The sequence below is a fragment of the Macaca fascicularis genome, chromosome 6 (assembly GCF_037993035.2).
Source record: "Macaca fascicularis isolate 582-1 chromosome 6, T2T-MFA8v1.1".
In the NCBI taxonomy this organism is placed as follows: domain Eukaryota; kingdom Metazoa; phylum Chordata; class Mammalia; order Primates; family Cercopithecidae; genus Macaca; species Macaca fascicularis.
The window spans coordinates 94,823,886-94,839,933 of record NC_088380.1 but is presented as its reverse complement, the minus strand read 5'-3'; the positions used below and the strand labels follow the sequence as shown (position 1 = coordinate 94,839,933).

General features: G+C 35.2%; 1 protein-coding gene across 12 annotated transcripts in view; it reads right to left on the bottom strand.

Moving 5' to 3' along the window:
• ADGRV1 (adhesion G protein-coupled receptor V1) overlaps positions 1–16,048 on the bottom strand; it is a 597,366-nt gene that overhangs the window by 315,862 nt on the left and 265,456 nt on the right. For all 12 annotated transcript variants that reach the window (XR_012413865.1, XR_012413864.1, XM_005557361.4 and 9 more), the window contains 2 exons: positions 7,218–7,625; positions 887–1,071 (listed from right to left, as the gene is read on the bottom strand). Coding sequence is in view for 10 of the 12 variants with exons in the window: in XM_005557361.4 (XP_005557418.3) it covers positions 887–1,071; positions 7,218–7,625 (593 nt within the window). In the remaining 2 variants the exon portion in view is untranslated. The remainder of the gene's footprint in view (positions 1–886; positions 1,072–7,217; positions 7,626–16,048) is intronic.

Below are 16,048 nucleotides of genomic sequence, written 5' to 3'. Positions count from 1 at the left end.
GACCTAGGAACTAACATTGGTCTGGGCACAGTGGCTCACGCTTGTAATCCCAACATTTTGGGAAGCCAAGACAGTTGGATCGCTTGAGCCCAGGAGTTCAAAAACAGCCTAAGCAACATGGTGAAATCCTGTCTCTACAAAAAATACAAAAATTAGCCAGGTGTGGTGGTGCACGCCTCTGGTCCCAGCTATTAGGGAGGTTGAGGTGGAAGAATCACCCGAGCCTAGGAGGCAGAGGTTGAAGTGAGCTGAGACCCTGCCACCGCACTCCAGCCTGGGGCGACAAGAGCGAAACTCCGTCTAAAAATATATATATAGTTAATATAGAGGTATTAGTATAGTACCTATAGTATAGAGAGGTATGTTAACATACAGTTATAAAATTAATTATGTAGTTAATAATGAACATGAGCCACATTTTATTTTTTCCTTTTCCTTTTGCTAGCTTTCCGACAACTAGTCTGAAGTTCAACAACATTCTGAGAGCTGTCTCCAAATGGACAAAACAATCACAATTGTTTGTGATTGGGGGAAGCACAGTTAATAGCACATCAAAACACTCCTAAAGGTTGAAATCACTTTTTTTTTTTCTATTCAGAATGTACCTTTCACTCATTAAATAAATAAGAGTAAAACAGTAAGACTTTGTTATTTTCAAAAAACACTTCAAAATAAGTGGAATATATTGTTGACAGTATACATTCATTTTTTTTGATGTACCTGCTATGTTTCCTTCAAATAATTAACTTCAAGTGCCCAAGAGGTACAATGCATTGACTGTATCATTCTTAGTTACCTCATCTAAATGTCATTTTGCATTACATGTTGCTTTGTAAACAGTGAAAAATGCATAAAAAGTACTGCTAATATATTAAAAGATACTTACTTTTCACCAGGAGAGCCACAAGTAACATTAGTCAGCAGAGAAAAGGCAAAATTCTCAGTCACTTCAGTAAAGTGACTGAATCCCCTAGTGTCCTTGCGCTTTGGGTTAATAAGAGAACAAAGAATCTCATAGAAAAGAGTTCGGCTGGCAACACTGAAAGCTTGATTTTTTCCTTCAGTAGTTATCTGGAAAAAGAATCTAAGTATAAAAATATATCTATAAAAAGAAATTTCTTAAATTATATGCTATATACATGTGTGTGTTCTTTATTAATAGTTACTAACATTAGTAAGGATAAACGTAAGAAAATTTAAGAGAAATTGGTATCAAAATTATATTTCAAATATATATATTTGCAGTTGAAAAGACATAATCATCTATAAAGAAAAGGCATAATCACCAAAATATTTTCTACTTAATCATTAGATAAAGTCCTAAATGGCTGCACAGATTACTTAATTTTAACTACAATAATTAACATCATGAGTTAAAATTAGTCTCACTTTTACATCTATCCCAGGAATTCTTATTCTTTTGACCAACAAATAAGGAAATAAATACCTCAAGAATATTTGTTTATAATAGTGGCAAAATTATTTTTTTCAGTAAACAGAAGCTACCATAATCACTAAATATTTAAAGCACCAAATGAGAAAATCCTTTTCAAGATTAGTTAAGAGCTCCGGTCACTTTTGCCTTTTTCAATAAGTATGACCCTTCCTACTAAAAAAAAAAAAAAAAAAAAAAAACTGGGTTATTTGTTTTTTTGAGAGACAGGGGAAAAAAAGGAGGAAAAATCCAGAATGAACGGGGACCACATCTTTATTGTTTAAGCATTGGTGTGAAGCCACTTACTCCATTACCTTCTGATAAGTCCCTATTACTTTCTCAAACTCTAAAAGTCATCACTTTCTCTATGATTCTTACACTATGCCCCATCTGCCAACCTACATTTTCACTCTCTTTGTAACTTGCATGTACCTTTATTAGTGAACTTATGACAACCTAGAAATGATTTGTCTGTTTCAAGCTCATCGTGAAAGTGGATCATGTCACCAATTTTTTTTTATGGCTTTGTCATCTAGTACAGTTCCAAGCTTGCAGGAGAGCTCACGATTGGCATTTATAAGAATAGTCATCTTCCAGCTAGTAAGGCAGAGTGGAGAATAACCCACAGGGAAATGTAAAAGACACAGAATAAAAATTTAGCAATGCAAAAATTACAAATGGAGACAGAGCACAACCACTGGATACTGAAACAAGCAAATTGAATATGATAAATGGAAACAAGTTCAAGAAAATCTCCCAGAACTTAGAGAAAAGATAACAGGCTAGTAGGACAAATCTTGATAAATCCCTAAGATACAATTTTATATATAAAAGAGCAGGCAGAGGCAAAAAATAGCACAGCTCCTTAATATGCTGAAGAAATATTCATGTCTAAAAATGTAGAGATTGCTTTTATACTAGGGAAAATTAGAAAAAGAGACAACACCAGATATTATCTTGGTGATTTTAAAAAATATTATTTCAAGAGTAAAAAAAAATCATACCAGAAACCAGATAGGAAAAAAATTACCAACAGAAAAACAAAAATTTAGTTTAACTTCTGACTTTTCTAAAAATGAAATGTCAGAAGTCAGCAAAGCAATATGTGCAGAATTGTAAGAATTAAAGGTTGTAATCCAGAGATTATATGGCTACCCACACTTTCATTCATATTAAAAAAAAAAAAAAGATAGAAAGTTTCTTTTAGTAAAGCACACAAAACTGAAACAAAAAGGCCATTTCTATAACACTCAGTTAGTACAGGGACCTTGTAGTTTTCGGCACTTTCTAGCAACTAATCTTCACAACAACCTGTGAGGAAGGTCCTATTATCTTTGTTTTGTTTCCAGTTAGGGGAACTTAGGCAGAAGGAGGACGACTAACTTGTCCTTTTTGTTCGCACACAATTGGTGACCATGAAGCCTCGGAGGTGCTCCTGACAGCCGCCCTACACTGCCTGGCAACATTCTCCACTTGCTTGTCCAAAAGCAACCACCTGGATTGACTCAGTTCACAGACAAGTCAGTCAAAATTACCTCGAGCATGAAACACAAAACCAGCCAGTAAAGTACAAAGTTAACTCAAAATCCTTGTTAGTATGATAACAAACTAAATCAAGTGTAAAAAGCAATTATTGAAATATAAGGTACCTATTATTAAAAAGTATATGATGAAAAGAATAGGCTGGCTCCACAAGGCCAGTTTACACAAACAACAAAAGAACTCCCAACATTATTAAAATTGCCTTACGAACAAGTAGAAGACCTGAATCAACCATGAAAAAAACTTAAAAAGTTGTCAGGATAGAAGACAAAGATGGAGGTCTTTGGAGGCAGGGGATAGTCTATCAAACTTTTACAGAACTAATGATTCCTGTGCTCTTTCAAGTGTTTCAGACAAAAAATTAGAGTCAGCACCTCCTGATGGGCTTTGCCAAGATTTGATAATCACAAAATCAAAACCTGACGAAATTCAAAGTTAGCATATCAGATTCAGGGGGGTTTTAGACTGCTCTTGCTATTAAGGCGACTGAGAACTTCTAAAATGTTTTTTATTTCACTATGCCTAGGAAAATCAGGGGATAGAATATTCTGTCATAGCAAAAATTTGCCTGAACCCACAGCTGGATTTCATATAGAAAGTCTTTATAGTGAGGCATTTAAAGCTAATGCTCTTTTTCAGTACAATACTTGTGCCACTTCTAGCATGTGTAATAATATTTCCTCAGATTTATTGAGATTTTTTAAAAGAAATGCTTGTATAGAATAGATTTTGTTTCAAATAACTCAGAATCTGGGGGAAAATAAAATTTAAAAACATAAAACAATTTCACTTAAAATATAAGATCTTATAAAATGAAGTACCTTCCAGTACTTGGAAGTTCTATTCTGTCCTTTTTAATTTGAGGTTATTTTAGAGTGTATATAGTTTCATATGGCATATATCAATGGTTTGCCACGTAAAGTACAAATGACCTTATTCGAATTTTAGACAGGCAGCACTAACTTTTTGGCATAAGTATTTCCCAAATAAGTATCTGCAATATACTTATACTAAAAAATGTATTTGTTGTTTATCTGAAATTCAAACTTAACTGAGCATTCCTTATTTTTATTTGGTAAATTTTGCAACCTTATCTTTATGTGATAATCTACATTTTCAGTATTTGTTTTATTATTCTCATTATTATTGCTATGTTTAAAATATAAAATATGTATTTCTTGCATTTTTAAATACATTTTATGCATTCATTTAGTCAGGCCCTTCATAATGGCTATCGTTTTTCCCAGTTTTTATTGTTATAATAAGTAATGCTGAAATAAACATTCTCATCACACGTGTATTTGCAAAAATGTTCCCCATACTCATTAGTTGTCTTTTCACTTTGCTTTGGTGTATGCTAAGATAAATTTTATTTAAACTGTATGTGGTCAAGTTATCAATCATTTCCTTTGTGGCTTCTGGGTTTTGTCTGATGCTTTAGAAAGATCTTCCTCATTCTAAACTAAAACGATGAAATGACTGATCCATGTTTTCTGCTGCTTTCATGTTTCAGTTTTACACTGAAATATTTGATCTCTCTAGAATTTATTTTGGGGTAGAGTTTAGGATAAAGTTCAGCTCTTTTTTTTTGCTTTCAAGTGGTTACATCAGCCATCTCAACACTATTTGCTGAATAATAGTTTCGACCCATTGATTTTTAAATAGCACCTTTATCACATATAAAATTTTCATATATGCTTCAGTTTTTGAACTTTTTGTTCTATTCCATTGATGTGAATGTTTATGTCTGCACCAGTGCCCCTTTAATCACAGTAACATCATATTTCAAATATGTTTTCATATCTGCTAGGGTAAGGTCCCTCTCCTTTTTCTTCTTTTTCAGGAAAGTTCTGCCCATTTTCACATGTTTACATTTCCAGGTAAACTTTAGTATCATTTTATCAATGTAAAAATAACCCCAAAACAACCTACTGATATACTGATAGGAATTATGATGCATTTATAGGTTAATTTACAGAAAACTGTTGTGGCCATATATTGAGTCTTCTTATTGCAGAACAAGGTATGAATTTCCATTTACTGAAGTCTATGTTAGTAGAATTTTTGTTTTCTTTATATGTTTTCTGTATGTACCTATGTATTATATATTTCTATAATTATTAAATGTCAGTTAAATCAATAGATTCCAGTATTGATGTACATATAAAAAAGGAATTTGAGAGTACATTATACCATTCTATTTTTTAAAAAGTAGTGACAAAAACTTGATTTGAAAATAACCAGAGCAAAGAAGGCTTCAGCTGAAATCAAATATTAGTCATTTTCTTTTAAGAATTCAGGCCGGGTGCGGTGGCTCACGCCTGTAATCCCAGCACTATGGGAGGCCGAGGCGGGCGGATCACGAGGTCAGGAGATCAAGACTATCTTGGCTAACACAGTGAAACTCCATCTCTACTAAAAATATAAAAATTTAGCCGGGCGTGGTGGCGGGCGCCTGTAGTCCCAGCTACTCGGGAGGCTGAGGCAGGAGAATGGCGTTTGATTTTACAATTTTTTTTTTTTTAAGATGGAGTCTTGCTCTGTCGCCCAGGCTGGAGTGCAGTGGCACAATCTTGGTTCAGTGCAACCACCGCCTCCTGGGTTCAAGGGATTCTCCTGCCTCAGCCTCCCGAGTAGCTGGGACTACAGGCGTGTACCACCACGTCCGGCTAATTTTTGTATTTTTAGTAGAGACAGGGTTTCACATGTTGGCCAGGGTGGTCTTGAACTCCTGACCTCAAGTGATCCACCCACCTCTGCCTCCCAAAGTGCTGGGATTACAGGCAATATTTTATAATATTACAATATTTTTATAATGTTTAAAATTTATTTTTTTCCTCCAAGTATTCCCAGGTTATTTATTTAAGTATCTTCATGTATGAGAAAATTGTACTGTTTGCTAATGGTTACTCAAAAAAAGTTAATTATATTTTCCCATAGGTGCTACTTTTATAATTCAATTGTATTATTCATGATAGTACTAGTATCAGTCAAGATGTACTATCTGACAACTCTACTGAAATAAGTGTTGATTCTTAACCAATAATAACTTGGTTAACACACATAACTTATTGAGAACAAAAAGTAGCAGAATTTGCATATATTTTCCCTAAATCATATGAAGTGAGGTCCTGTTTTCTTCCCTAAAATGTAATTACTGTACATTCTTTCTCTTTCCCTGACCAAAAACAACTTGGCATTGTTCTATGCCATTGGGCCATTAGAAAATTCAAGTAATAATATTTTATGGAGTGAGTTTTATTGCTAGAATTTTCTCTGCATGAAATAGGAATTGCTTTCCTTTGCTTTATAAGATGTTTGCCATGGTCTGCTCTTTTTACCTCTGTACTTTATAATTTTCTTTTCTATCCTTCGAGCATTGTATTTTAAGAGCTAGCACCAGATGGAAAGTGCACAACCATCTAAAACCCCATTGTAAACATCTAAAGTATTTAAAGGCGACTATGTGAGAGATGTAGTAATTATACACTCATGTGTATGTACTCAAAACATTCAATTCTTCTATATAAATATATTGATAGGAAATATATTTATAAGAAAGCCCAAAGTAAACCTTTAAAGGAGGCTTTTTTTAAAGTAATAACTTTATAGATATCTTTCAAAATTTATATTCTTAGGCTCTCACATCTCCATTTAATTCCATCATTTGCAGAGGTATAAGTAAATAGGTTTAAAATAAAATCTGTTTTGTACAAGTCTAAACCAAATGGAAAGTCTGAAATTATCTAGTCATTTCTTAATTTTTCTTTTCTGAGTTTTCAGTGCCCATGAGGACCAAAGAACAAGCAGAGGGCAATAATCCTATTCCATGGCATTTAAACTGGAAGGGCTATGTAGATAATCTAGTTCAAGTCCTTTTCTTAATGGACTAAAAAAACTGAGGCTGAAACTACAAAGTTAATTGGCCAGTTTCTGGAGAATCGCCAACTGCCTATAGCTTCCAACCTCTGCAGCCTTTTTTTTCAGGCACTAGGCTGTCTTTACTACTGCACTAGGTCATTCTCCAAGCCTAAGACTGAGATTTCCAAAGAGGCATCAGTCATATCCAAGCAAGAGGACAGTGTTCGATATGATGCATTCTATTTCTATATTCAGAAATCTAACTTTATCATAATTTCATAATAACCAATGTTAAAAGAGAATGTATTTTTGGTTTTACTCGGGTTTTTAAATTTACAAAATTTCACTAAACGAAGTGCTAATATTCACAAGAACTTACCTTTTCTATTAAATGCATCATGGCACTGAGTTGTTCATCTGTGTTTTCTGTGGCCACTTTCATGCTGATGGTATGGAGCACTCTGTTGAGAATATCATCATTCACGGGCTGATGCAGCTGATCTGCAAGCCCCCAAATGGCCTGCGAATCTGCGTCCGAGACAAGAGTGATGTTGGCAGTACCATACACTTTATCAATTCTGGCACCACCTTTTGGGTCAAAAAGGACAATCTGGAAGCGTTTAGGAAAAGAATTTAAAGATCCTGTCTCTGGCGTTAGGATGACATCCAACACAGTGCTTCTCTGGCCAGGTTCAAAGACCAATGTACCTTCAGTTATCACAAAATCCTTCCCAGAAATAGCTGGAGATATGATAGTACGACCAATTGTTTCAGCACTCCTCAACTCCTAGAAATTAAACAACACCATTTAAGTGAATCTATGACACCTCTGATCTTGTCCTAAACAAATTCTTGTTTCTTAAACAAATTCAGTTTCTCTTAAACAAACTGGAGGGCAATGATGACAACAGTACTACCAAAATATGGGGTTTTATACTTTTTATTATCTTCTAAGATAAATTAGAGAGATAAATACATAATATATAGTGATGAGATTAGGAAAAAGATGCCTTCAAATGGACCAAGGAAGCAAATTAGACCAGAAATGTCACTCTTGCCTCCATTTCTCCAATTGTGACTGAAAATCGGGCTTCAAATAACACATGTGGCAAAATTTAAGTATGCAGGAAAAGGGGGAATATTTATATTTTCACTGTCACATAGAAATTTTTGGGGGCAGGCTGGGGAGAGTAGAGAGAAAGCAGTGGGGAGGAAGGAAGAAGTAGAAGAAATTGGTTTCATGTTTACACTCAAAAATGGAAATATCCTAAGGAGTAGGGTCCTGGACATATATACCTCTGCTATTCTTCACATTACGGTTATTGAAAAGTTTTCTTGGAAAAAGTGTTTTGGAACGTGAAGCATGAACACTTTAGTCAAGGAAGAATCAAAGGAATGTGCATTTATTTACTACTGAGCCAAGAACTATTAAACTCCTAGTACAAGCCAAGTGGCATACTACGGATGTAGATTTGAACAACAGAATACCTGCATTCATAGAACCTACTATTGTAGCAGAAGATACAGGTTGCACAAGGGCTGTGGGATTAATGATAGATTTTTACATGAAGACAAGTTCTATGAAGAAAAACAAAAGTAGGTAAGGGAATGCAGGGTGATGGTAAGGGTACCATTTTATATAAAACTGGACACAGAAGCTCTTGTGATATTTGAACACAGACTGCAGGGAAATAAATGAATAGGCTACATAAGGATCTCAGGAAATATTCTAGGGAGAAAGAATAATTACAAAGGCACTGGAGGTGGGAACCATCTTAGTCTGTTCAAGGAAGAACCTAAGGCCAATGTGACTAGGAGGAGAGTGCTCGATGCTGATATAAGAGAGGTGGAGGCCAGGTGCGGTGGCTCACACCTGTAAACTCAGCACTTTGGGAGGCTGAGGCGGGCAGATCACAAGGTCAGGAGATCAAGACCATCGTGGCTAACCCAGTGAAACCTCATCTCTACTAAAAATACAAAAAATTAGCAGGGCGTGGTGTAATGCACCTGTAATTCCAGCTACTGGGGAGGCTGCAGCAGGAGAATCACTTGAACCTGGGAGGCGGAGGTTGCAGTGAGCCGAGATTGTGCCACCGCACTCCAGCCTGGGCAATAGAGTGAGACTCCATCTCAAAAAAAAAAAAAAAAAAAAAAAAGAGAGAAGTGGATAGGAGTCAGATCATGTAGGCATGTAGGTTCATTATTCAAAATGTGGGAGGCAGACCCTAGAGGATTCAAGCAGGAAAATGACACATTTTATTTAACATTATTCATGAGTATTCTGGCTATTGTGTATATTAGGATGTAGTAGGGGATGAGCATGGAGGTTTTTGCATTCGTTCATGCAAGAAACAGTGGTAGAATAAATAGGGTCACATAAGTAGAAATATCAGACTAGAGATACACATGAGTAGAAGTACTCAGACTAGAAATAAATTTGAATGTAGAGTCAACAGGACTTTTTGTTTGTTTGATTTTGGTTTTTTTTTTTTTTTTTTAGAGATGAAGGTCTTGCTATATCAACAAGGCTGGTATCCAACTCTTGGGCTCAAGAGATTCTCCTAAGTAGCTGGGACCACAGGCTTTCACCACTATGCCCAGCTTAGAGTCAATAGAACTTTCTGATGAATTTGATATTAGGTGGAAGGAAGAGGAGAAGTAAAGGTAACTCCTAGTTGCTTGCCTGGATGAATGAGTAAATGGATAATGAATGGTGGGAAACTGGGGAAAATATTATTAAGGGACAAATTAAGAGTTATCTGTTACACACAGTAGTCTGAGATGCCTCTTAGACATTCAAGTGATGACATCAAGTAAGAGCAATCAGATACATGGGTCTGGATCAGGAGAGGTGATGAGGTTAGTGATAAAAATGTGGAAGTCCTCCGTTTACAGATGATATTTAACAAACAGTTCTACATAGTCTAGCCTGGAGATTGAATCTTGGTGGATCCCAACATTTACTGGCTAGGAAGACCAACATAGACAACAGGAAGGAGCTCCAAGTGAGGTAGGGATTAAGAGCAGGAAGGTGTGGTATTACAAAAGCCCAAAGAAGAGCATTCTTCAGGAAGGAGGAAGTGACTGATTGTGTCAAAAAATGAAAAAAATCAATGAATGCTTTTTAAGAGCATCTGCAGTGTAATGATAAAACAGAAAGCCTTACTGAAGGAAATAACTCAAAAATGTAATGGCTTTAGAATGGATACATTAAAATATTCCCTGGAATACGATATAACAGTTAAAATGAAAGAATTTCAATTATACACATCAGCATGGATAGTTCACAAACATATGACTGAACAAAACAAGGACCATAGAACAATATAATTGGATTAATTTCATTTGCACAATTTCCAAAACAGGTAATAATACATAAGAACAGAACTACTTAAAAAGCATATGAATAATTTAACATAAAATTCAAGATAGAAATTATCTGCAAGGTGGGGATAGTCAAGGAAAAAGCAAGATGGCATCAGAGGGGTTCATAATGAAAAGTTTTATAATAAAATTCTGATAAAGTTGAATTTCTGAAACAAGGTGTTGGTGATCTGATTACTATAAACTGTATGTATACATTTGGCCTGCTGTTTTTTGGCAGGACTTATTTCACAGTTCAAATATTTAAAGGAAATGAAACAATCAGAATGTTCTTGTGTTCTTTGTGTTTATTAAAATACATATAATAAACACAAATAAGCACTATGCAATTTAAAAGTGACAATGGGGAGGCAGAGGCAGGTGGATCACTTGAGGTCAGGAGTTCAAGACCAACCTGGCCAACATGGTGAAATGTCATCTCTACAAAAATACAAAAATTAGCCAGTCATGATGGTGGGTGCCTGTAATCCCAGCCACACAGGAGGCTGAGCTGGGAGAATAGCTTGAACCCAGGAGGCAGAAGTTGCAGTGAGCCAAAATCGCACCATTGCACTCCAGTCTGGGTGACAGGGCGAGACTCCATCTCAAAAAAAAAAAAAAAAAAAAAAAAAAAATCAATATAGAAATAGTCTTTGAATAGAAAAGGCAATGTGAAAATAAGAATGAAAAATATGGTCTTTCTTGAATTTGTGTGCTTCCAGCTAGCACACATATATAAAAGAAAGTATTTGGAATCAGTTTCAAATTTGTTTTTAGCTATAGGTCTATTTAATTGAAAGATAACTAGATTAACAGATGTCTTCATTGTCTCAAATAGGAAGGACCAGAAATTCCGTCTTAACTTTATATCACAAACTTAGATATAAGAGAACTGATGCTAAGGCTACAGTACTTAGGTACATGGGAATGCTGGTCTACCAAAGGGTATCTATGTTACAATGACTGTTTTAACTGCATTAATCTATTTAAAGTAAAATGAAAATCAATATTATAATAGAATAACAACTTGATCCATAATTATTTTTTCATCCATGCCAGCTACTGGAAAAGAGAATTAATATGTCTCTGTTTTCCAGTAATATGCTTAGCACTTAGAGGACAACATAAGAGCAATTAAGCAACAGGAAAATAATACCAGAGAGGTGAAACTGTCATTTCTAATTGTTTAAACTTTTATTCTGACATAATTGCAGATTCACATGCAATTATAAGAAATAATGAAGGAGATTTCCTATACCCTTTACCCAATCTCTTTCATTAGTAACATCTTGTATAACTGCAATATAATATCACAACCAGGATTTTGTCATTGATACAGTCAAGAGCCAGAACATTTTCACCCCCACAAGAATTCTGTATGTTACCTTCTATAGCTACACTCGCATCACCCCAGCCCATTCCCTCCTTAATCTCTGGCAACCACCAATTTCTTTTCCATTCCTATAATTTTGTAATTTCAAGAATATTATAGAAATGGAATCGCACAGTATATAATCTTTTGGTATCAGCTTTTTTTTTTTTTACTTAGTATGATTATATGGAGATTAGGTAGTTATATGTATCAATAGTTTGTTTCTTATTATTAGTGAGTAGTGTTCCATGCATGGATGTACCACAGTTTAAGCATTTACCCATTGAAGGACACCTGAATTGTTTCCACTTTGGGGCTGTTATTAAGAAGATACTATAAATGTTCATGTGCAAGTTTTTGTGTGAACATAAATTTTCATTTATCAGGAATAAATGCCTGGGACTGCAACTCCTGAGTCATAAGGTAGTTCATGTTTAATTCTTGAAGAAACTTCTAAACTGTTGTCCAGAGTGGCTTACCATTTTTCATCCCATCAGCAATAAATAAGTGATCCAGTCTCTGTGAATTCTCACCAGCATTTGGTATTGTCATGGATTTTATTTTAGCCATTCTGGTAGGCATCTAGTGATATCCCATTGTGGTTTCATTTTGCTAATAGCTAATAGTGTTGAACATCATTTTACATGCTTATTCTTTATCTGTACATCCTTTCTGGTGAAATCCACTTTTGTTTATTGTGTTCTTTCTTCCTTCCTGATGTTCCAAGGTTTTTTCCTTTTTATCATTCCCTTTCTGTTTAAAGATCTTTCGTTAGCCATTCTTTCAGGGTAGGTCTGTATGCAACAAATTCTTTGTTTTTCTTTCATCTGGGAATATCTTAATTTCCCCTTCACTTGTGAAAGACATGTTCACTGGATATAGAATTTAGGGCTGAAGTTTATTTTCCTTCGGCACTTGAAAAATAGTGTACCATTTCCACCTGGGACCCATGGTTTTCCATGAGAAATCTCCTGTCATTCCTATTGCTTTTGCCATAAAGGTAAGGTACTTTTCTTTCTCAGTTCTTTCAATATTTTTCTTGCCTTTAATTTTTATTAGTTATACTATGATATATGTCATGCAGTGGTCACCATGGCCTTAGGTGAGACCCCCAGTGCTGTGCTGGCTTCAGGTCTGATCTAGCACAATCCCAGTGGTAATGACCACAAGAGTTCTTGAATCAACCCTCTGGCAGCTACAGGAAGTTCAGCACAGACAGAGAGGCTCCTTTTGTTTAGGAGAAAGTAAGGAAAGAGAACAAGAGTCTCTGCCTGGTAATCCAGGGAATTTTCCCAGATCTTATCCAAGACCACCAACGCAGTACTTCTAGGAGTGTGCAAGAGCAACAGCATTACTGGGCTTGGGGTGCCACCTAATGCAGACATGGCTGCAATAACCAAAAATTTAGATCACAGCACCCAAGCCTCTTCAAATATCTGGAAAAACTTCCCAAGAAGGATGGGTAAAAATAAGCCCAGACTGCGAAGACTACAATAAATACATAATTTTTCAATGCCCAGATATTGACAAATATCCACAGGCATCAAGACCATCCAGGAAAAGATGACCGCGCAAAACAACTGAAGAAGACACAAAATGCAGATATTTCATGTTCATGGATTGGAAGAATCAAGAAAGAAAGGAAAGAAAGAGAGAGAGAGAGAGAAAGAAAGAGAAAGAAAGAAAAGAAAGAAAAGAAAGAAAAAGAAAGAAAGAAAGAAAGAAAGAAAGAAAGAAAGAAAGAAAGAAAGAAAGAAAGAAAGAAAGAAAGAAAGAAAGAAAGAAAGAAAGAAAGAAAAAGAAAAAGCAAGCAAGCAGGGAGGGAGGAAGGGAGGGAGGGAGGGAAGGAAGGAAAGGGAGTCAGACAGAGGAAACAAAAGAAAAAAGAATGAAAAACAATGAAACATGCATACAAGATCTATAAATATCATTCAAAGGCCAAATTCAAGAGGTATTGGCCTTAAAGAGGACGTAAAGAGAGAGACAGAAGGATAACGTTTATTCAAAGGGTTAATAATAGGGAACTTCCCAAACACAGAGAAACATATCAGTATTCAAGTACAACAAGGTTACAGAATACCAAGCAGATTTAACCCAAGGAAGGCTACCTCAAGGCATTTAATAATCAAACTCCCAAAGGTCAAGGATTAAAAAAAAAAAAAGAATCCTAAAAGCAGCAAGTAAAAGGAAACAAATAACATAGAATGGAGCTCCAATACACCTGGTAGCAAATTTTTCAGTGGAAACCTTACAGGCCAGGGGAGTGTAGCATGACATATTTAGTAAGTGCTGAAGAAACTTTTATCCTAGAGTAGTATATCAAGTGAAAATATCCTCCAGACATGAAGGAGAAAGACTTTCCCAGACAAACAAAGCTGAGAGATTTTATCAACACCAGTCCTATCCTACAAGAAATGCTAATGAAAGTTCTTCAACTTAAAAGAAAAAGATGTTAATAAGCAATAAGAAATCATCTGAATGTACAAAACTCATGGTTAATAGCAAGGACACAGAAAATTACAGAATATTATAACACTGTAATTTTTGTGTGTAAGCTACTCATTTCTTGAGTAGAAAGAGTAACAATGAACGGATAAAAATAATAACTACAACAACTTTTCTAGACATAGACAGTATAATAAGATACAACTAGAAACAACAAAAAGTTAAAAAGTGGGGTACAAAGTTAAGGTGTCAAATTTTATCAGTTTTCTCTTTGCTTGTTAGTTCATTTGTATGTTTATGCAATCAGTAATAAGATGTCATCATTTTAAAATAATGACAATTACTTTAAATGGCAATTATTTTAATGGCAATCAGACAAGGGAATGATATAAAGGCCATCCAAATTGGAAAGGAAGAAGTCAAATTATCCTTGTTTGCAGATGATATGACCTTGTATTTGGAAAAAACTAGATTTCAACAACAAAAAAAATAGAATTGATAAACAAATTTAGTAAAGTTGCAGTATTTAAAATCAACATACAAACATCTGTAGCATTTCTATATGCCAACAGTGAACCATATGGAAAATAAAAAAAAAAAAAAAAAAACCAATCCTATTTACAATAGCCACATAAAATAAAATACCTCAGAATAAACTTAGCCAAGCAAGTGAAAGATCTCTAAAATGAAAACTATAAAACTGGGATGCAGGCATGGTGGCTCATGCCTATAATCCCAGCATTTTGGGTGGCTGAAGTTGGTGGATTGCTTGAGCCCACGAGTTTGAGACCAGCCTGAGTATTATGGTAAAATCCCATTTCTACAAAAACTACAAAAATTAGCCAGGTGTAGTGGTGTGCACTTGTAGTCATGGCTACTTGAGAGGCTGAGGTGGGAGCATTGCTTGAGCCTAGGAGGTTGAGGATGTAGTAAGCCATGATCACACCATAGCACTCCAGCCTGGGCAAAAGATCAAGATCCTATCTCAAAAACAAAAAAAAATCTATGAGAAACATTGAAGCAAGCAATTGAAGAAGACACAAAAATGCAGATATTTCATGTTCATAGATTGCAAGAATCAGTATTGTAAACATGTTCATACTACCCAAAGCAACCTACAGATTCAACACAATCCCTATCAAAATGCCAATGACATTCTTCACAGAAGTAGGAAAAATAGTCTTAAATGGAAAAACAAAAGACTCAGAATAGCCAAAGCTATCCTGAGCAACAAGAACAAAACTGGAGGAATCACATAACCTGATTTCAAATTATACTACAGAGCGATAGTAACCAAAGTAGCATGGTACTGGCATAAAAGCAGACATATAGACCAATGGAACAGAATGGAATAGAACCCAGAAACAAATCCGTACTTCTACAGTGAACTCATTTTCCACAAAGGTGACAAGAACATACATTGGAAAAAGGGCAGTCTCTCCAATAAATGGTTCCGGGAAATCTGGATATCCATATGCAGAGGAATGAAACTAGATCCCAATCTCTCACCATATACAAAAAGCCAAATCAAAATAAAAATGGATTAAAGACTTAAATTTAAGATCTCAAACTATGAAACTACTACAAGAAAACATTGGAGGAAACTCTCTAGGACATTGGACTGGCAGATTTTTTTTGAGTAATACCCCACAACCAAAGCAAAACTGGACAAATGGAATCACATCAAATTAAAGTTTCTGCACAACTAACGAAACAATCAACAAAGTGAAGTGACAACCCAAGGAATGGGAGAAAATATCTGCAAACTACCCATCTGACAAGGGATTAATAACTAGAATATATAAGGAGCTCAAGGAACTCTATAAGTAAAAATGTAATAATCCAATTTAAAAATGGACAAAAGAGCTGAATAGACATTTCTCAAAAGACATACAAATGGCAAATAGGTATAAGAAAAAGTGCTCAACATCACTGATCATGAGAGAAATGCAAATCAAAACTGCAATGAGATATAATCTCACCCCAGTTAAATGGCTTTTATGCAAAAGAAAGGCAATAATGAATGCTAG